Raw genomic sequence first — 21,932 nt, 5'->3', positions numbered from 1 at the left:
TTAAGCATTACACTAAGTCTCAATGCTTTACAACTCTATAAAAATGCCAATTACAAATGTGAGAAAAATACATATATATATAAAAGAAACTTCATAGTCACATTAAAAAACCTACTCTAATTGATAAAATTTACGAAATAAATATGTCTTAACTGAAGATTTAAAAGAGTTCAATGTCTCGGACTTCTTTATTTGAAGCGGCAAGGAGTTCCAAGCATTGGCAGCATAGACAGAGAAAGCTCTCGCTCCATATGTCTTGGTGTTATAGCGAGGAGTAGCTAAGAGCCTTTGGTCAGCAGATCTTAATGGGCGTGATGGTAGATATGGGCAAAAGAGTTCAGATATGTAATCTGGAGCCAGATTATTAAGCGCTTTGTATGTAAGAACTAGGATTTTGAAATCAATTCTGGCCTTGACTGGAAGCCAGTGCAGTCTTTGAAGAACCGGAGTTATATGTTCACATTTCTTAGACCTATTAACTAATCTAGCAGCAGTGTTCTGAACAGACTGTAATTTGGACAATTCGGAATCAGGGAGACCAGCAAGTAAGCTGTTACACGAGTCCAATTTAGATGTAATAAAAGCATGGACAAGTTTTTCCGTGGTAGACTGGTCAAGGTACTTTCGAAGTCGGCCAATATTTCGAATGGACAAAAAAGCGTTCTTGCATATGTTATTGACATGCTTAGTCATAAGTCTGATGCTGTTCTTTTTCATTCTTTTTTATTTTCTTTTTGTGGCGATATTTCATTACGTGCGATATGATTCAGCGAAAAAGTGTTAATGTTATAATCGTTTCGTGTCTACTGACTGTACAATGGCACCTTCGAATGTGTTAAGTCATATTTAAATCAGTCGCTGTACTAAAACGGCATTTGATCGTGGAGCCTCTAAGTTCAATTTCTTTAGCTTCTATTGGGAGCAGAGAAGCCCTGAGAAAAGCTTCATTATTTCGAATCTTGGAACTTTTCACAGCTATCAATAATTATGTGTTTCAGAAAATTCGATCGATTCATGCAAATTGAGCTTAATTGCACCACATGAGTAAAGGCAAAACTGAATTCGCTTGATTTTTGTGAACGGTCAGATCATTAACTGAGAAACAGCATGGTCAGCATGTCTAATTCAAAAGAGTTTGAAGGCGACGACGATTTTGTTCCTACTGACTTCTTTTGTAAACAGAAACTCAACGAAGGCATTTACGTGTGAATTTGTTAAACAAAAAAACAAAAAAACAACAAAAATGTAAATGTCGATGCAGGCAAGTAGGCGTGACGCAGCCTTTGAGCACATCAATATTTTTTCGACCATATTTGAACTTTTCCAAACTCTGTAAACAAAACAGACAAGAAACAAACAAATAGCCCTCCAAAACACTTTCGAACAATTTGTTCCACCGTATTGCAGTCTGATCTAAGACATAAGAGCGTCGGCGGGTGTATCGTGAAAGTGTCTTCATCTTAAACTTTTTTGTTTGTTTTTTGCCTCGTTTCATGATTGATTAGAAAAAAATCGTGAAACTATGGAGAGTAAAAGTCATTATGGGTGACACTTGTTTGTTTCGTGCTATGAAATCGATTATCCTTCTCATCAAAAGACTTTGCCTAAGCTCTTTGCTCATGATGGCGGCCTTTCTTTAATCACATTGCTTGACAAAGTTCCATGCGTGCGCCGCCCAAAGCGTAAATTAAATAATTTCATATTTTTGTTTAAGGAGAATTCTTCCAGTACGACTGCAATAAAAGATGGATTCAAAGAGTGAACTTGAACAAAGCCAAGCTCTCATTCAGGAAATGAGAAAACGGACAACAGCGAGCAACTACAAGTATTCTACTCTGCAGAGAGAATTCTTGCTGTACCCTGAAGTGTTCAACCCTGACATTAACACTGAGCTTTCTAAATTCATTAACATGTCATTCTACAAGGTAGCAACGGAAGAAGCTGCGAAAAAATCCCAACATGAGCCCGTCGAGTTCATGGAGGTAGGTTGCGGGGCAGGGTATACCGCTATTTCACTGGCTTTGTTGTCGGATAACTGCCATGTTTGGGCAAGCGATATCAACCAAGCAGCCGTGAAAAACTCCCAAGAGAATTCAAAACTCCACGGCGTGGAAGACCGCTTCCATGTTGTACTTGCAGACGTCTTTGATCACGAAGAAATCACTGGAAGAAAGTTCGACATGATTTACTGGAACCATCCGTGGGGTGGCCATGGAACAACAGCAGGAACCGATATAGAGCCAATGCTGCACGGGATTGTGGATCCTGGATACCAAGGTCTTCGCAGTTACCTTTCCAAAGGAGAGGAACACTTGAAGGAATCAGGAAGACTTATACTGGCGTTTTCCTTCAGTGTTGGCTCAGAAGAAAAGTTTGCCCAGATAGCGAAGGAAACTGGATGGAATTTCAAGATCATTGAACAGGACAAGTGTTCCCTGGAAATCGATGGAAAACCAATCGAGCAAAGTGCAAACATTGTAGAGCTGATTAAAGACGTAAAGTAAAATGAAGACTATTGCAAACTTGAAGCCAGATTGCATTTCTTTGGTCGTTGTGAATAACTTGTAATGGATAAGAAGACCGCCCGAATTTTTTAACCAATGATATATAGAGCACAGGGGAAAGGCTATTCAAAATGATGTCTTCAATTAATCATAACCCGCTAGAGCCAAGAGTTTCAAAATTACGCGTTTTAAGACAGCGAAATCTTCGCCACAACAATGCGCCTGGCTGTATATTATATGTCGTAAAAATAGTACTAAAAGTTCCATTTTTGCCACAATATGTACTGAAAAAGTGGAAGCAGTTATTTACAGAACGAGCTGAGACGAGCTGCTCGCCTTTTCCTCAACGGGAAATGACGTCATTTTTTATTGGATGATTCAGATAGTGTATTTACGGTATCTCCCTCCATCTCGTAACACCACAGTGTTGAATAGGAACCTTCTGAATGCATCTAATGCTTGGTATAATTTGGACATTTCACGTTCCTTTTAGTCAGGTTCAACTACAATAGCTTATGTACACCCGTCCTAATTTTCATATTATTTGTATCTAAATAAAGCACTTCATTCACCATGGAGCTTTCGCCATTTAATCCTGGCTGTACTGAACCGCAGTGTAAAACAGGTCAGTTGAGGCAGATCAGCTTCTTATAATCGATTTTCCTCGTGTATATTTAGCAGCCTTCATTCTCCCACTTGGCTTAACCACCCGCCAAGCAGCAGGTCTGTCTCGACTACAGAGGCCTAATGCCGGGGAGTAAAAATTAAGGACGGTGTCTATTATTGTTATTGCGCATCAGTTCTGCGGTTTCTTGACTTACTGAGTAGCGATTTCCGCTGCTCTCTTGGTTCGTTTCCTCTTACAGTAGCTATTAATCTTGCCTATAAATTTATTTACGGTGTTAAATGTATGCTACCTACGGCGAAAGAGTGTAAGAGGAGACGAAATGGCACATTTCTGTCATCTAAAAGCAAAAGTAGACGAGTTTTATATGCGGCGGACGAAACGAAAACGAAAAACATGGTCGAAACTGATGAGGCGACTGAATCATTTGCTAAAAGTAAATGGAACGTAGAGGTTGGGAAGGCGGCTTTCCCTCTACGCCGCTTTAAGATTCTTTGTCGTTATCACATCATCTTAAAATCAAGAGTAACATACTATTGGAAGGTAATGTAGGCTCTTACCGGCGGTTTTAATGCTTCAGTTCGTTCGGCCTCTTGTTTGTTTCTTAGCTTACAACGCGAGCTTTGCCGCTTGTTACATGTATCACAGGCTCATTTTCCTTGTAGTTGTGGTACAATGCCGCTGAATTGTTGTAGAGGATGTCAATCATATCCTCTGTTTGAGCTGATTTGTCTGCTGTGTGAACTAACAAAGAAAAATGAAACAGAAATACATAAGCTATTAAATAGAATTCAATTTTGCACAGGCCAAACAAGTAAGAAAATCAGTGGAAGCTTAAAATTGCTTGAACTCTGCTGCTGAATCTTGAAAACCGTTTTTATGCACGTGTCATTTTGTTTCACTCTACCATTGTCTTTTTGGATACTATTGAGAACTTCCTTTGTATCCTCACTGAACTGAAGCGGAATCAGCGTCAGAAGGTTACCTCTGTTGTGCTTTGAATGATGGCTAGCTGTCAACCTCATTATGAAAGCGAGGCTAGGGGCAAAACTTTTCATATGAAAATTAGTATTGTTTGCATATGAACGAAAACTTATTTTCATAATAAAGGCTTTGCACTTAGTCTCGCTTTCATAATGGGGCTAAAATCAACACGGAAATGGCCTATTGAAAACCTTTCCTCCATTAGCCGTAGAAAGGGTGTTGTACTTCATGTAAACCTACGTATAATGTTGAGCTTGCAGGGCCTGATCTCGAGGAAGAGATTTCCGGTTAATACCACCGTGTTATTTTCCAAGATTTTTCGAGAATACGAAAATGAAATAGACAATAACAAGTACACGAGGAATCGAACCTGCGACCTTCCAGTTTCTAGTCTGAGACAGTATCTTTGTTTGGGGAATCAGTATCTTAGATAATCTCTCAAGCGTTCGGCAAGTGACTCAATCAAACAATTCGCTCCTGTCAAAACAAACGCAAGAGCTTCTTCTGTATCATCTCACGTCTTCATTCCCTGTCTAGATACATTTTTACTTACCTACTTTCCTGCACCTCACAGTTGCTGGTAGGAACGCAATGACAGCAAAGAAACCAAGAATGGAGCCAGCGCCGGGTACCATGGAGAAAACAAAACGGATGTACTCAGATGTGGCCCTGACAAAACAAATAAACCAAAGTGAATCCAGCAACCATCTTGGCAACGTTCTTTGGGTTCTTCAGACAATCTCTTTCAGGGTTTAAGGTTCATTTCTCGAAACTCAGTGAACGAATTTTCAGGGCCCGAAAAGTACTTTTAAAATCGTTTATTATCGATTGTTGGTAGTTTCTAATAGCCCAAATGTGTTTCGTAATACAGTTTAGCTTTCAAAATTAAAAATCGAGCTTCTAGTAGTAGCTAGTAGTGCGGGCCTGAGTTTTGAGCAACGGCTGCTTCGATGGATGTCGCAACTCTGCGCGCAGCTAACTTTCTTATACTACTAAATCATTCTACCTATCATTTTACTTTAGAATTATTGAACCAAACTAGAATGCAACAATTTCAGGATTACAAGGTGTAGACACAGGGTGAAATGTTTGAGCTATGCACAATGTTGCGCTCAATGTTACACCGTGTGTCAGGCCAGCGTTATTTGAGTTAGCTTGAGTGTCTAGTTCTAGTTTTTAATTTAGACCGCAGCCATGTTCTTCCGCTCTCCGTTCTCTATACTCTCTAACCACCAATAAGCTACAGGGGTGGACTGGTGGCTAGTATAGCAGTAGTTTCCTCCTAAAACAGCTCGGGTATACCCAGTCACAAAAGCGTTTTTTTTTTTTTTTGTAGTAAACTGGGAATTTCATCTTGTTTCACCCTTTTCCACCATTTTCTACACTTCGCGTATTTTTTCAGAAGCTTTTCAAATTTAGTGCTCGCGATCGCAACAAAGTCCGGATTGCATCGCAACATTCTGAGCGATAGAAAAGCGCGAGAGGTATCAAATCGTTCAAACAACCTTTGTGACAACGGATTAACTATGAAGATGCGGTAATAACAATGTTATTATGTTCAAAACTGTATAGATAGGCCCGCCAAGACCAGCACTTGCTACCTGCGGGCCAGTTCAATTGTAAATAGGTAAAAATTACGAAAATAAACAATTGCTGTTGTTATTTCTATTGTCATTTACCCGTGTACTGGGAAGAATTCTTGTGTTAAAAATATAGCCCCTCCACAAACCACTTTGGCCAAAATGCCTATCGACGCAAAAACGAATGCTCCAGAGTCTTTGTTCTCGCCGATCAGTTCTCCAGCTAACGCTGTTGATGTTACATACATGACGGAACCCCCGCAGCCCAATAGAATTGCTGCGCCATAGGCAGCGTTCCTTCCCGATGTGCTTTGCAAGAAGAACCAGACCGAAGAGCAAATAACCAGGGAAGCGGCCAAACAGTAAGTCCACTGGAATGAAAAAAAGTGTTAGGGTTAATTCGTTCTGCTAGCTGCTACTTAGTGATGACAAGAGTTATGGCTTCCATAATCCCTTGGTTTTTGCAGTAATTCACGCAGCTGTACCTTCATATGTTGAGCAGGGAAGGGCATAAGAGACTCGTTTCCCGTAGTCCCTGTTAAAGTACAAGACCTGCTAACTATTTTTTCAAATTTTTGTAAATTTTATATGCGTATTCTAATTTTCAAGGGAACACTTTAATTGGAGTCTCACTCTGTTGTGTGTCCCCCGCCACTGTATTATCTATTCCTGGCTGGTGAAAGCTTTAATATTAATAAATAAATAAATAAATAAACAAATAAACAAATACGTTTTTAGCGAATGGTGCCAATTTATAGCGAAATCTCCCCAATTTGTTAAAAATGCTAAAGAATTTTAAAACATTCGTAATTAATAGAGATCGAATCCGTATTTGGAAACATTGTCCTTATAAAATGGTTTTCACGCCCGGTAAATTACCAGGAATCTCGAGAAACGGCCCCTTGGAAATTCAAGCAACGGTACTACAATGCAAAGAAAACGTCGTTTTAAACGTTGATTAATTGACGTTTTTATAAACTACTTCATAATTAGCCCAACTTTATCAACTTGTGACCACTTAATTATAAGATAGAGGAAGGAAAATTGCGAGTAACGTTTTGATTTTCTCCACAGTTTGGCCAATTTACTGATGTCGTAAAAGTACAGAGAGAGATCGGCAATTTTGAAAGTCGTACTCGTACTCAATCTCGTACTCGTACTCTGATCTGAAGGTCCATATTGTGACACTCATGCAGAGCCATTGTTTTGTGACGTTCCCTTTGTAGCTGCTGTGATAGTCCCCCAAGTGCGCCTGCGCCATGTGTCTTCACAACTTTTACAATTAACCGGAGCACCTTCTCATCATCACCACTTCTGCGCACCACAACCCCTCTCCCTCCCCCCTCCCAACCCATACACTCACATTGACTTTTTCTTTGTTATCAATAAGCTGTTACCTTTGCTCCGAGCATCCCGTTAAGTTTCTTTGCGCCTAAGCTGGAAAAAATGCCGCTAATCAAGATGACGAGAGGGAAATAAGCTATGGACTCCTGCAAAAAAAGATGTCAGGAGAATGTATCCGTAAACAGCGGATTCACAACAAGATGAACCGAGTTCACTTTCTTATAGAGCGTGTTCATGGCGACCATGCTGGAAGAGCCAAACAATAAAAGATATTTGCATAAAAACAAAATTTATTTCCCAAAGGAAAATCATTCTTCGCTCCGACCTCCAATATGGCCGCCGTGAATACACTCTGTAGACTGGACATTTTAATTGTCAACACACTCATAAGATTTTCTCGAGGTCAAAGTATGTTTGTGACTGATTTTAAAGCTTTCTTATTTATAGACATACCAGACAAAAGAGAAACACACCAGGCATAAGCAAGCTCAAGTCTGTCACATTAGCTTGACGTCTCAACGACGCAATGTTCTGTTACTGCCAACCTGTTCAAGTGACTATCGGCTAACCAGCTGAGCCGCGTGCCTTTAACACTAACTCCGTCACCAAAGAACGCTATGAAGTCTACCGTTTTTCCTGAAGTTGTTATCGGTGCAAACAAACCAAAACCAAAAACAAAAAACAAGCCAAATTACCTTCTCAAACTCAAGCGTGTCTGTCAAATACATTGGTGCGTAGGAGGAGGTAAATGACTGAACGAGACGAGTACACATGTAGGCGAAGGAAATCTGTGCAAAGTAAACGGTAAAATTAAATAAGCAAAAGTCAAGCGGTTTTCCATTGAGTGTCGAAAGGAATTCGCGATGGTTTTGGTCTTCCTTTCCCGCGCGATTGGTTCGCACAGCTCGCACCAGTTTCTCAGCCAATCAATGAGAACCAAAACCAATCATGACTTTTTCGCACACGGCCCCAGTGCCTGGGGGAAAGCCGTTGACAGAATGGGTAAAATCAAATGGATAAAGGGAACCAGTTTGCTTCACAAATTTTAAAATTCATAAAACCAGCGTTTAATAATATTCCAGGTTCTCTACAATTTAACTCTCAGAGTGACGAAACATGCTAATGGTTCAATTATGTGGATTACCTTATAGAACAATGGACTCTTAAACCAGTCAGTCCAGGTTTTCTTCATTTCACCGCAGCTGTGGCGACAAGAGACAGAGCTGGGCCTAGTTGGAGAAGCAGATTCAGATTTGTCCTTCACGTAGTCACTTTGTTGTGTCTGGATTTTATCTTCTGCGATGCCTTCTTCAACGGAGTAGACAGAATCGGTTTCCGGTGATGAGGCGCACCTTTCGCTGAGACTATTAGAATCTGATGAGTCATTCTTATTCTGTCTTTCGTCCACCAGAACCTTGTCATGGGGATCGAATATTAATCCTTGTCTATCCTGAAAAATTTCACCTTGAATGTTCTGCTTATCTTCGCTGATAAATGCCGGATTTGAAAAGCCGAATTTTTCTTTTTTGGTTTGCTTCTCCTGTTTCTCACTAACAACGACAGCCTTTTCAACATCCATGATCTGTTCATCTTCAGTTTTAAAACCAGGATTTGAAACGCTAAACTTGTAAGTTTCCATATTATTCTCTAGATCTGTTACCTGCGATTCAATGTCTATCTTTTCAAGCGGGATACTGCAACTATCTTCAGGTGCCTTGTTTTCATGCACCGTGCCTGCTAGCTGTTCTTCATTTATGACCCCCCGAGGCGTGTCGGCTCCAAGTGAAGTGAAATCTGCTGGCAGTGCATTGAGATCTTTTTCGTCGTACAAACGGAAGACTCCAACAGCCTTATCAGGAAGGGGCAGGGTGGCTGTATGGCTTCTCTGCCTATCTCGGACAATTAAACCATCGGAAGTTCCTGAAATAATAAGTGGATCTAGATGAACGTGGTGTTTGATACAACTGATCCAAGCGCGGGAAACTCCATGTAATCAGAGCAAAGTAGGGTGACGCATACAACTGGTGCAAGGTGTGGAAAAACGCGGGAAAACATGTAATCACCAAGCAGTGCATAGCGCGGGAAAGCATGTAATCACCAAGCGGTGCCTTGCGCGGGAAAACGTGTAATCACCAAGCGGTGCCTAGCGCGGGAAAACATGCAATCACCAAGCGGTGCATAGCGCGGGAAAGCATGTAATCACCAAGCGGTGCATAGCGCGGGAAAACATGTAATCACCAAGCGGTGCATAGCGCGGGAAAACATGTAATCACCAAGCGGTGCATAGCGCGGGAAAACATGTAATCACCAAGCGGTGCATAGCGCGGGAAAACATGCAATCACCAAGCGGTGCATAGCGCGGGAAAACATGTAATCACCAAGCGGTGCCTAGCGCGGGAAAGCATGTAATCACCAAGCAGTGCATAGCGCGGGAAAACGTGTAATCACCAAGCGGTGCCTAGCGCGGGAAAACGTGTAATCACCAAGCGGTGCATAGCGCGGGAAAACATGTAATCACCAAGCGGTGCATAGCGCGGGAAAACATGCAATCACCAAGCGGTGCATAGCGCGGGAAAACATGTAATCACCAAGCGGTGCATAGCGCGGGAAAACATGTAATCACCAAGCGGTGCATAGCGCGGGAAAACATGCAATCACCAAGCGGTGCATAGCGCGGGAAAACATGTAATCACCAAGCGGTGCCTAGCGCGGGAAAGCATGTAATCACCAAGCAGTGCATAGCGCGGGAAAACGTGTAATCACCAAGCGGTGCCTAGCGCGGGAAAACGTGTAATCACCAAGCGGTGCCTAGCGCGGGAAAACGTGTAATCACCAAGCGGTGCCTAGCGCGGGAAAACGTGTAATCACCAAGCGGTGCCTAGCGCGGGAAAACGTGTAATCACCAAGCGGTGCCTAGCGCGGGAAAACATGCAATCACCAAGCGGCGCATAGCGCTGGAAAACGTGTAATCACCAAGCGGCGCAAAACGCGGGAAAACATGGAATCACCAAGCGGCACATAGCGCAAGAAAACATGTAATTACCAAGTGGTGCACAGGGCGGGAAAAACATAGACTGTGTGCCAAGGAGGAGTCAACACATACAATATCTTTCAACCTTCACTCGAAAACGCTTTTGAGAATTGCACTAACCTTTTTCATTTTGTACCTCAGCAGGAGGTTCCTTGGTTCCAAGGTGGAAAATTAACGAGAAAAGACAACCTGTACCTATGATAATTACAGCCATTTTCTGCAAGAAATAGAACAAGAAGGTTTGGAAACCATTAACATCTCATTCTCCTTTCGGATTGAAAAAAAAAACATTGCTTTCTTTTTAATTTGTACAATAACAGAGGGTGGGGGAGATTCCTGTCAGTAAATCATCGGTCTTTTATCCCTTGCTTTCCCCAAACTGTTCTAGTTTTATCGTTGATTTGTATAACTTCAACATTTCCAATGGGGAGTAGGATCAGGCCGAGGAAACTGAAGGACAACTTTAGCAGTCTAATGAAAGGAAGAGACCGCTCGTAGTCTACAACTGCAGTCACAATTTGTTGAAACACTTCACTGAGACCCCCGATAAATCACGCCTCACCTATATTGGCTCAAAATCTGGAGATTACAGACATAAATCTGGAGACCGGGAGATATGGCTTAAAATCTGGAGATTGCAGACATAAATCTGGAGACCGGGAGATACGGTCTCCAGATTTATGTCTGTAACCTCCCGGATAATTGACGAAGTTTGCTATTTGTCTTAGACTCGACTTTCTGACAAGAAAATCTGAAATGAGTAGCGTTGTTTCTGATACTGTTTAATGTACGTCCCCCCCCCCCCCCCCGGGAAGTCATATTCTCCATATTTGAAGACGTATGAGGTTGACAGCCCTGTATGTAGCACTTACTCCTCCTACCCCGTCCTCTAGTGTTTCCTTCACAGCGTTTGTTTCACTCTCGCTTGCAGAAATTCAACATTGAAGGGGAGAGGGGGAAAGAATTAAAGAAGGGGAACGTTTTAAAATTGATGACTGAGCGTGTAACTTTTACCGCAAACAAACACGCACCGTTTTCCTCCACTCCTTTCCACCCCCCTTATTTCCTCTTTGCCCCCCCTCCCCCCCCCCACCCTTACCCTCTATCCCAAAAAATATTAAGATGATTTTAACGCAACAAAAGTTGGTTGCAATATGTTGCTTACCATGAAGTCTTTCCACTGACTTTTAGAGATATTTTCATTCCTACCATCGGTCCTTAGGAGAATCCATGTGATGGCGTACATGAAAATGCCACTGACAAATGTAATTCCTGACCTGAAAGATCCGGAATAAGACGATATGATATGAAACGGAAAATATTCAAGAGGAAAGACCCGGCAACACTCAATCTTATCATAAGCGAGTTTTTTCTCTCCTAGTGTAAGCTTAAGAAGAGAGCAAAAAATCCCTTGGAGCCATATGTCTGAGATTGTGGTTTTCTCGGTTTCTTTTACTTTAACTCTCAGGTTTTCCATCTGGAAATATCTTTCATCAGGTTAAACGCAGCATTTTGCAAACTGGTTTGAGCTATTTTAATCCCTTGCTACTCCGCCACCCGGTTTTACTTGTAACCTCATGTGATCATGAAGTTTAACTGTCGGTACGGGATACAATGTCAGAAATGCAATTAACATACGATGCATATAAATCGCTTTTACATCGTGTTTCGGTAATTTTATCCTATATTCTTTTCAGACGTAGACGCTAAGAGCCTCTATATCCAGAATTCTTGACGTAAGAACCGTTCCCTTCCTCTTTTACGTATTTGATTTCCTGTCGCAAAATTTGTAAGACCACCACAAAACCCACACAATATCAAGTATACTTTAATAAGTAGAATTGTACAGAATTATTGTAAGATTCGAAAAGTCGATAGATCGATCTTTAAAAGTTTCCTTTCATTTTTCTCGCCGGTGAGTTAATAGCAGTTAAAATATATCCGATGTCGTAAGAAAAAAAAAGCCAATTACTTCGCCACCCAAATAAATGCCTTATTTTGAGCAGCAAAGGTCATGTGCTCCGGAAATATTACTTAACCCAATACAACACGGGGTGTTTCTAACCTCGTGCATACCCGCAATCCGTGCCGGTTTTTGCACGTGCGTTTGACTTGTTTTGATAAAGTTAACCTTAAAACTTGTTTCTGTCAAGTTTTTGAGAATCGTAAATTGTAAACCTCTGCATGATAGTAACTCAATACGTTACAGTACTCCTCGCAATTCCTATCAGTATGTTTATACATAACAGGATGGCCAAAGTTCACAAATTTGTTGTTGTTTTCTTCTGTGAATTTTTGGAATGTTAGCGTCCGTGTATGTTTTCAGCATGGGCAACGTAAAAATGAATCGGTTTTGTCCCCAGAAAAATTGCATTTTTTGGTCGTTATGTTCGTTTGCTTTTCTACCTTCGAGTTACATTTTTTCTCCGCATTCCGCATGAGTATTTAGTGAGGACCTTCCTGGGTTAACTTTACGACTAAAAGGTGCGTTTGGCGTTTTAAAAGTAGTGAAACAAAGCGATGTTTTCTTTATCACTGTTTATGAATAACATTCCTTTGCTTAGACATGGAAAGCCTGCCCAAACGGAAATACAAGACAATGCAAGCCTCTGTTTAATGAGGGTTTGGTTTATCGACAGAGCTGCTAACTAAAGATAAATTGGCCACCATAAAGAGATTCGAGTTCTGACGTTTCGAGCGTTGGCCCTTCGTCAGAGCCGGCGAATCCTCTGACGAAGGGCCGGCAAACGCTCGAAACCGTTTTACGATGGCCAATTTACCTTTAGTTATCAACTCTGACGGTTGATAAACCAAACATTCGTTTCTACACCCCACAGGCACAGCACCGCAATCTCTTCAGAAACTAACTCCTTTATCTGCTTAATGAGGACTTACTTCAGACTCAGAGACATTGAAATTGTACTCACCTTAAAGCGTGTAGCTCTACCATTTCATTTGGCCGTTTAGCAATCTCTGGTATGAGCGCCAAATGGGTGACTTGTGATAAAGCCCATCCAACGTTAAGCGTGACCATGATAGCACCGTAATAAATAACCAGTTTCCACTCAGATGAATCTTTCCCGCAGACGAAACACGGCATCATAAGAAACGGGAATAATCCCGCAACGAGAACTGTCCCGAGCAGGTGAAAGCTTTTACGCTTGCCGTAGTATTTGGCAAAAAGCGGGAACTTGAGGTTATCGCAGACATAACCAACCACAAGGGAGGTAACAGCATCTATTGAACTTGGAACGATCCATAGATATCCAGCAGTACTGTTAGAGATGCCCAAAACCTTTGTCTGGAAAATCAACATGTACGATACCCAAGCTCCGACTACGGCATCGTTTAAGAAATGTCCTACACTGAAGGAAAGTCTCTGCACAATTGGCAGATGAGCTTTGTTCCGCTTTTTGCCGCTTTGATTTAGTTTATCCTCAAGCCGATTGGAGCCCGCGCGATTTTGATTCGTCATGTTTTAACTGTGACTTTCTAAATGCTTACGCCAGTACCTCTGAACAATTCGATTTATCCCCCTGGCAAATAAATTCCAGCATGGAATTCACCGAGAGAAGTCAAGAGTGATGTTTTGTAATGAAATGCGTGAGAACAAAAAGGGGCGCAAGGTTTTAATACACAATTTATTCTTGATCATTACCGGTTCACGGTTTTTCGTTAAACAGGTCACAAACTGGTCATTCTTCCCAGTGCTCAAGTCATCTTTGCGTTTGTTCTGATGTGTTCTTATACAAGCTGTGAACCGGAAAACCCAGTTGGCATCTACATTTAACAAATTTTGTAAATTTGTTCATGAATCACGTTAAGTAAAATGTTTTATTTTTGGCCAATGACCATGCCACTGAATCGCCCATTGAATTGACAGCCTTCTTCAGATGGCACTTACCGTATTTTCTCGATTAAACGCCGGACCCCGATTAAACGCCGGCTTCGTATAAACACCGGATCAAAACTGCCGATTTTTAAATAAACACCGGCTGCGTTTAATCGGGGCCCCGGCGTTTGATCGGGGTCCCGGCGTTTATTAGGGGTCGAGGTCACAAGGACCAGTTACAAGTAAATAGTAACCACTTGAATGGCACTGTTACGACATATCAAGTACGGCATGCTGTTTTGGTATTTTAATAAATGTTCAGAGGAAAAATACCGGCGTAACATAACTGGGATAGTTGCTGCACAGCGAAAAAATCGTCCAGCACTGACAAACTGCTACTAGGTTTTCGAGGATCGGCAATAATAAATCAACCTGAAAAAATGGCTGAAAATCGCATTTCATTAGTAAACACCGGACCCCAATTAAACGCCGCACTCGAAAAAACACCGGGACAAAACTGCCGAATTTTAAATAAACGCCGGAGGCGTTTAATCGAAAAAATACGAAATCCATTCCGATTATACTGTTACCCCGACTTCTAAGAGCTAGAAGTTCACACTGAATCGAAAATGGAGTGAAATTCCATTTGACAAAGAGAGACAAACAGCGGAAATTAGAATAACGCTTAGCCGTAGGTGTGTACCAGTCTGAGCCGAATATTATTTTGGCAGCTCTCACCTGTGAATCTTTTTTGCAGCTCATCGAAAAGGATTTTTCCACAGGAACCCCATACAACTAGAGCATACGTTACTACTAAGAGATGAAAATCAGCTCTGGTAGTCGAGGGTAAAAATACAAAGATCTGAGAAGGCTCAGGGTTTGAGTGAAGGACATATAAGCAGTTAAGGATGGTACCTACTTTGTTACTGCGCATACGTTCTGCGCATCGCGAGATACTCGGGTTTCCTATGGGTGGTGCCTACTAACACAAGGATATTTTTGCGCGGTCTAAAACTATGCGGAGAAAGCAGAACTTAGCAAGTGTTCTTGGTATCCAGATAGAAAATTTGGGGTAACCATGAATTTTTCAGAGATAATGAAGCTTCAATTTGAAGAAAAAAAAAAGGCATACATTCCTTTATATTTTACAGCTTTTTAGAATTATTGATGCTTAATTATCTCCAAAGAATGCGTGGTTTCCCCCAATTTTCTTTTTGGACTCCAATAGCCCTTGCTAAAATCTGCTTTTTCCACATAGTCATAAAACGCGCAAAAATACTTCTTTATTAGTAGTTACCGTTCTTAAGTCAACTGTCTAGTTTAACGCCTGAAGATCTAGTTGAGTTTATAGCGCTCAACCACTCAATCGTCAGCTTGTGTATAAACGATCCCCAATCCCCCCCCCCCCCCCAAGGAAATCTTGCTACAGTGTCCGAATCTATGTGAGTATAAATGAACTCGTTTCTTCTCTTATTTAATTTCCACGAACATCTTCTTGGGTCAGTGATATGCCGTTTGCAAGGCGCAGTTACCTAGCAACCAAAGGGTTAGAGACATCAAATAGAGTATTGTCTTAAGAAATCCATGCGCAAATTTTTCTGTTGTAGTTTTCAGTGAGCAATCTTGTCTCTTTAACCTACCTTTCTAGAAGCCAAGCATGTTTGTTTTTCCCAGGCAGACAGTTGGACATTCTCCTTTTGGGCACTTCCTTTGCGAACCAGCATTACTGTAAACCACCTAGCTGTAAATGTTGAACGTCAAAAACATAACAAATGACACTGTAGAAAGAAAAACAAATGGTCTGCATGTCTATGACTACTCCATTGCCCAGATCTTCTCACTCCTCGGGCGAGACATAAACCGTTTGAATGTAACAGAAAAAATGAATGCGTGATACATTGGATGACTGTCCATGCTCAATATTTGCAGTAATATAAAAAGGGAGAAATCAAAAGATGGATTGTATTTCATTTACCGATCAGTTTTGGGCAATATGACTGATTTTACTAAGGCGAAAATATGTGGCTACGGGAGTAGTGTAGTATTTTGTCAGGACACAAGTAACAAGTTCTCAGCTATCAAAGCTTTTTGCCACCATATGCGCACCCTCTGTTTACTCCCATAAGGTCTAGCGGTTAAGATTCCTGGGGTGCTCACCATTTACATGGAAAACACGGAAATTCCAGTTGGAAAATCAAATGGTACGCATCATTCTATTTGGAGTACTTCTAAAATTTTGGGCTTCTGGTCAAAGTGATGCATTTTTATTACTCCTTTTGGGATTTACAGCTGATGTCCATACATTTTGCATGTTATCCATCTTCTGTTAAGACAAGCTAAATCATTTCGTATTTATGCCGAAAATTTCCATCCGGGTGGTTTGCGTAAATGGTAAGCACCCCTGGTTTTCACCCAGGCGGCCTGGGTTCGACTCCCGGTATGGGAAAGGCAGATTCATTTATCGTTTTTGTTTTCAATTTTACATCATGTATACAAACCAAGAGGGGAGGACCTGGAAACGAGTTAGAGTAAATAGTTTGTGAGAATTTAAAAAATAAAAATAAAAACACGTCGTCTAATCATTTCATTTATTAAAATTCCGTTAAGCTGAGCTATGCTGAATACAGTTAGTTAATATCGCACGACTGTAAGAATGCAAGTAAAATCTTGGGAAGATAAATCAACGGGATTAATGCGTCACGCTCAAGATAATTCCGTGTCCTAAAAAAACGTGAGCGAAACTTATACCGCAGATAGAATAAGCTGCTTACTTGTTTGGGATATCACAACTGTTCCACGCCACTCACCTCGTTGTTTTTTCTAAGGCACCACACGCGACTGAAATGTCATCGCATGCAACACCACACGCACCTGAAATGCAACGCAGACATTGGGCCAAAGGAAACAAGCGGACGGAGTGACGAGTGATTCTGAAGTGAAATCTCAAACAAGAAGCCTTGCAGTAACACTTAGTTTTAACTACGTGAAATTTTAAACTTTATAAACATTTTTACATGAAGTGATAAAACATTTAAAGCTCTGAATATTTTTTTTTTTGTTCAGAGACGTGTTTTGCGTGAAGCAGAGGTTTAAAATTTCTTGTGCTCTGATCGATGCCGATGTAAACTTTCACTCGCAGAATAACAAACGAGAATTAAGAACTCCCGAATCGTCACTTTCTAAAAATAATACAAACATTCCGTCGTTTCACTAACAAAAAACGTGCACACGGAAAAGTTGCCTCGACCAAAGAGGATTTTTCTATAATTTGTGGCCACGATTCAACCGAGAACAGTAGTTAAACAGTAGAGACCCATTCTTGGCGAGAATGGCATTAAAAATGCCTGGTCTACACAAACTAGATCGCTGTTAAGTTGTGACGAAGAGTCTATCTTTCCTGTATCTACGTTCTCTTACTTGCCTGTGTGCATGCCTTTGTTAACAAAATCGGAAAAAATTCTTCAGATACCCAAAGAATTCCGACTTCAAACGACGATTCCGATAACAGAGGCATCTCTTCCACTTGGTGCAAAGGAGTCTTGTCGCGTAGCAACGTCACTGACCGTCTCCGTTGTCAGTGGGCTCGGATGGAGCCTAACAAAAGAAGACGGCTGTTGATTCTGAAGTGAAATTTTGAATTAGACTCTGGCCCTCTCTGATCTAGGCAGACACGACACGACAAGTTGAAGCTTCGCGAAATATCAGATGGACGTCATGTTTTCAGTGTCAGACTCTGGATCTGGAACAATTGCGAGTCAGTGTGATCTATGTACAATAAAGTCCTTTTGACTCACGGTCGCCACTGTGTTTATCTAGGCTTGCTTCTCTTTCTTTTCACCTAAAATCAAAAGGAAAAAAAGACTTTTAAGACTTCAAGACTTTAAGCCCTAACAGTGATCAGCATTAAATTTCTCCTTGTAATATCAATGCTTATTCAACCCCTGAGGTCATGAGAATTAAGGATATGATCATTCAAGGTGAATTTTCTTGATATTTTAATAACTTCTCCCCAATACTTTAATAACAAAAGTATCGGGACAAGATAGGAGAATTTGTTCTGATATAAGGGTTTAAAGGGTTAACTCAGACGAAGGTGACTGACAAATGAAATACTCACAACTAGGGCGGGCTCTTTTCCCTTCACTGGTGAAGATTCCGATCCCTTAGTCTTTTTTACTGGACTGGGTTTTGAGTCCGCAGCGTCTTTCTGTGAAAATGAACAGTACATCGTAATGTTTGTAGATACAAAAATAAAGGCTGAACCTTAACTAGCAAGGAATAAGTGAAAATGCTTGTCTTGAGGAAATTACAAGAACACGCTTTACTTACAATTCCATTGACTTGTTTTCCGGATTTTGTTTTTGGACTCGGGTGTGATAGTTGCCTAAGTAAAGGGAAAAGAAAAGAACAAGAAAAAGCTGTTTTGAGTGGAAATCGCAAGATAAGATTAGACGGCTATGTCCAGAAATGGTCAGGAAACAACGGCATCTATAGACTTCGACAGCCATGTACAGGAATTCACAAGGAGAGTGAGGGAGAGCGGGGTGGAGGGGAGGAAGGTAGGTGAGGAGAGGAGGAGGGGGAGAGGGTGCAGGAGAGGTGAGGGGGAGGGGTGAAGGAGGGTGTAAACCTCCGGTTAGTTGGTTTGACAGTAAAAATTGCTTGAAACAGCAAGCTGATAGGGTAACAGTCCAAACGATAATAAACCCTCCAAAATATAAGCCCAAGGATTATATTTAGCGTCTGAGATTTAGGGAGGTTATACTCGGAGGGGGAAGGGGGAGGGCTTACATCCGGAATTTTACGCTATTTATTAATCTTACAGATAGGAAAGAATGTTTTTTTTTTTAATTTATTTATTTATTTTTACCTGGAGCTGAGGGGCTTCTTTGGCGAGTCGAAGCTGGAAGTACCGCTGTCCGGCGTGGGCTCATCCTCCGGGAAGGAGTCTAATTCAGACGCTTGTCTTTTCAAGGCTCGAGCTTTTCGGGGACTGATTATGGAAAACAAAATATCATTTGAAGGGTTCTTTCGTACGAGTAGAAAAAAGACGAACCAAATTCCGTTGATGCTTTTAGCCTTGACTGTCCATCGACACAAAATAGATCACACGCGGTATGAGGCTTGATAACAAACAACATTATTTTCCACGTAACGGGTGATCAATGCCACAAGCAAGCTAATCTAACTGTGAGCGGTCAGAACAAGTTCAAGGGAGATGGTCAACAGCGAATGCAAACAAGAAAGACACAAGAGGCAAAGCCAAAACAAGCAAACGATAAATTACTGTCACATTACCAAGCCAGTTAGCACTTGTTCACTCTCGCCCAGCACTGAATTTCAGGTAACAATGACAAAACAGAACGAAAGGTTTTCACGGAGTAACCTAAAACTGCAATCTATGAACATATGGCCTTACGTCATGAAGAAGACGAATATCAGAAATGGGTGAGAAGCCTGCAAGACATCGCAGGACGCTGGGAGAACAGTCAAAATATAATGACAGGAAAGAGCAATACCCGGGAGTAATACTTGTTTACTGTACGGGTAGGAGAGCGCGGATCAAATACAGGGTCAAACAACATAATCCCGCTCACCTTGGTGTCGGTTTAGTTGACGAAGATAACTTTTCCGCTGTGACAAAGGGCGAGCGTCGTTGTGGACTTTTTGGCGGCGGTGATGTTTTCTTGCTTTGAGACTGTTTGCTTTCTTTAGCAGCTGATTTTTGCTTTGAGGGTGATGGAGAGGATTTTCTCGTCGCCTTTTCTGAGGAGTCTTTTCTTGATTTCTTTGAGACTGTTTTCTCAGAAGAGCTGCTACGTCTTCCCCTTTTCCTGAAGGAAAGAAGAATCATGATTCAGCTGAAAATGTACACAAATACGGAATTGAATTATACCAATTCCCCTGCAACACGGTTAAAAATCCCAACTAGGCAGAGGTAAACCAGCTGGCTGTACAACAAACATGGCGAGGAGTTAAAGGGGAAGTATTACGCAAATTTGCTGTCATTTCAAAACCCAAAAATGTTTGTCTGTCAGGTAGAAAAAAAGAAATAATTGTCAAGTTTGTTATAAATTATAACCCCAGCGCAATAAATCTGTCGATGAGTACCTCTGGCCAGAGACAGAGTAGGTCGGAATGGATTGAAACTTGAAAAAAGTTAGGCTAATGTTTTTCAAGTTCTCACAATTTTGTTTCCAAAATGGGCTAGAGCAGATCACGAGTTGTTCCTTTCAAGAATTTAGTTGATTTCTTTCCTCTCGTCATTCTAGAATTATTCGGCAGCTGATGGAAGGTCTCATTTCATCATTTTTAACAAAAGATACCAAACACCCCATGATACTTCCCCTTTAAACGCGGGGCTACCGCGGAGAAATAACCGCACCTAACGGCCAGGGCTGAGTTGCTCGAAGCATGGTTAGCGCTAACCATTAATTAAGAGGTATTAAAACCTATAGGTAGTCATGGTGTTTAACCCGGGTTAGCGCTAACCATGTTTCGAGCAACTGGGCCCAGAGCGGGACTTGGACCTGAATACAAGTCCGGTGCCCTAATCGCTTGGCCACGCTGCGATGACTGCTTCAACAGACAGACTGTCGCAGTGAAAGGGCCGGTTTTCGAACTACAATGGAACCTGGATACCAAGAGAGAATATACAAGCAATAGAAAAGCAACTCTCCTAGGCAGATGCAATGCTTCAACCATGTCAGGAAGGTTCGCTGATCTCACTGCATCCGCGCATGCTCTAACCTCGGAGATGGTTGCCGCTCATCAGCAGGACTTGCAAAACCACTTTCCTGAGTCTCTGAAGATTCCGCCTCTTCAGCATTAGCTTGGATCTCTTTTATTTTCTCCTTGAAAGCATTCTTAGGCGTCTTTGAAGTTCTACAAGCAGATAAACACATGCTGTAAAGAACACAAGTTTGCGCGTGGGTGGAGTACGAGAGGACACACGTGTGTGCAGAGTGCGACAGTACTTGTGCGCATTCCAAAGTCTTGATGACCAATTTTTCAGGCATTTGTCCTTACCTGCTTTGAGACTTTGCTTGTGATTTCTTATCACTTTTGGCAGAAGCTTTCGATGATGCCTTTGAAGGAACTGACTTGGATTCCACTGTTCCTCCTTTCTTCTGCCCCTAAAATAAAATACCAATTAACGTTCACTTAACACCGTTAGTTCATTTTTAACGTAATTAATCGTGTTTAAAATTTAATTTTCTAAAGAATATTAGGAACAAAACATCAAGCAAATGAATTGTAGATTCTCAGCTGATAAGTTAAATTTGAAACATGGTCATGTAATAACACTTTTTTGTATCAAAAGCCGACGCATAATAGGGCTTTACAGAAATGTGTTGACAGTGATCTGTTACCTTCGCAGATGTGAACTGGAAGCCTTTTGGAAGATAACTTTTCGTATTAGGACTGCCTCCCTGAAACAAAACATAATACTTCAGTGTTGAATGGGTCAAGCTACGAAAACAATCAACTGTCAAAGTACTATCCCTTTAGTTTTGCTTTACAACGCGACGTGATTGGTTAACTGAAGATTCATGCAAATTTCTCAACCAATCACAAGTCAAACCAAAACCAACCGCGACTTGTTCTCCAGCATTTCCCGCGCTTTACGTATTCACTCGAATCAACTTCGAGTGCTGGGCCCAGTTGCTGGAAGCATGGTTAGCGCTAACCCGGGTTAAATGCCATGACAACCTATAGGTTTCAATACCTCTTAACCAATGGTTAGCGCTAACCATGCTTCGAGCAACTCAGCCCTGATTGTTTCATCGTATCGTGTACTTTTGTTGTGATTCGTTAGACTGATTACGTTGTTTTGGATAACGACACTAATTGAAAACCGCCCTATCGTATTATTCTCTACAGGAAAATTCTTAGTACAGATCATATCCACTGCATTATAAAGTTTTTTCTTCAACGCCAGAATCTTACCTTCTCCGAAGGGACGAAAAACCTTTTCGGTAGCACAGGATTTCCAGGGAATTCTTTTAACACAAATGAGTGAACCTACGCA

At 41.4% G+C, this 21,932-nt stretch overlaps 3 protein-coding genes across 3 annotated transcripts in view; all 3 read right to left on the bottom strand.

Annotated features, from left to right (window-relative positions):
- LOC146471798 (5-hydroxytryptamine receptor 4-like) overlaps window positions 1-3,911 on the bottom strand; it is a 28,152-nt gene extending 24,241 nt beyond the window's left edge. The window contains exon 1 of the mRNA XM_085120347.1: window positions 3,690-3,911. The gene's annotated coding sequence lies outside the window, so the exon portion shown is untranslated. The remainder of the gene's footprint in view (window positions 1-3,689) is intronic.
- A 176-nt stretch (window positions 3,912-4,087) lies between these two features.
- LOC146471797 (major facilitator superfamily domain-containing protein 12-like) lies at window positions 4,088-15,203 on the bottom strand. The gene is made up of 8 exons (XM_085120346.1): window positions 12,996-15,203; window positions 11,234-11,345; window positions 10,189-10,285; window positions 8,182-8,957; window positions 7,733-7,825; window positions 7,091-7,183; window positions 5,793-6,064; window positions 4,088-4,782 (listed from the first exon to the last, which is right to left on the bottom strand). Exons 1-8 carry the CDS (start codon window positions 13,541-13,543, stop codon window positions 4,659-4,661), a joined length of 2,115 nt encoding a protein of 704 aa, XP_084976472.1. The 5' UTR covers window positions 13,544-15,203; the 3' UTR covers window positions 4,088-4,658.
- Window positions 15,204-16,471: 1,268 nt separating this feature from the next.
- The window catches only part of LOC146471796 (sister chromatid cohesion protein PDS5 homolog A-B-like), a 33,341-nt gene continuing 27,880 nt past the window's right edge, over window positions 16,472-21,932 (bottom strand). The window contains exons 32-40 of the mRNA XM_085120344.1: window positions 21,851-21,925; window positions 21,274-21,333; window positions 20,930-21,036; window positions 20,651-20,785; window positions 19,498-19,734; window positions 18,771-18,893; window positions 18,230-18,284; window positions 18,018-18,107; window positions 16,472-17,738 (exon numbers count right to left, since the gene is read on the bottom strand). Coding sequence (XP_084976470.1) covers window positions 17,709-17,738; window positions 18,018-18,107; window positions 18,230-18,284; window positions 18,771-18,893; window positions 19,498-19,734; window positions 20,651-20,785; window positions 20,930-21,036; window positions 21,274-21,333; window positions 21,851-21,925 — 912 coding nt within the window. The 3' untranslated portion in view covers window positions 16,472-17,708. The remainder of the gene's footprint in view (window positions 17,739-18,017; window positions 18,108-18,229; window positions 18,285-18,770; window positions 18,894-19,497; window positions 19,735-20,650; window positions 20,786-20,929; window positions 21,037-21,273; window positions 21,334-21,850; window positions 21,926-21,932) is intronic.

Source organism: Pavona decussata, unplaced genomic scaffold (assembly GCF_977016875.1).
Source record: "Pavona decussata unplaced genomic scaffold, jaPavDecu1.1 SCAFFOLD_102, whole genome shotgun sequence".
Lineage (NCBI taxonomy): Eukaryota > Metazoa > Cnidaria > Anthozoa > Scleractinia > Agariciidae > Pavona > Pavona decussata.
This window is presented reverse-complemented; position numbering and strand designations above follow the sequence as displayed.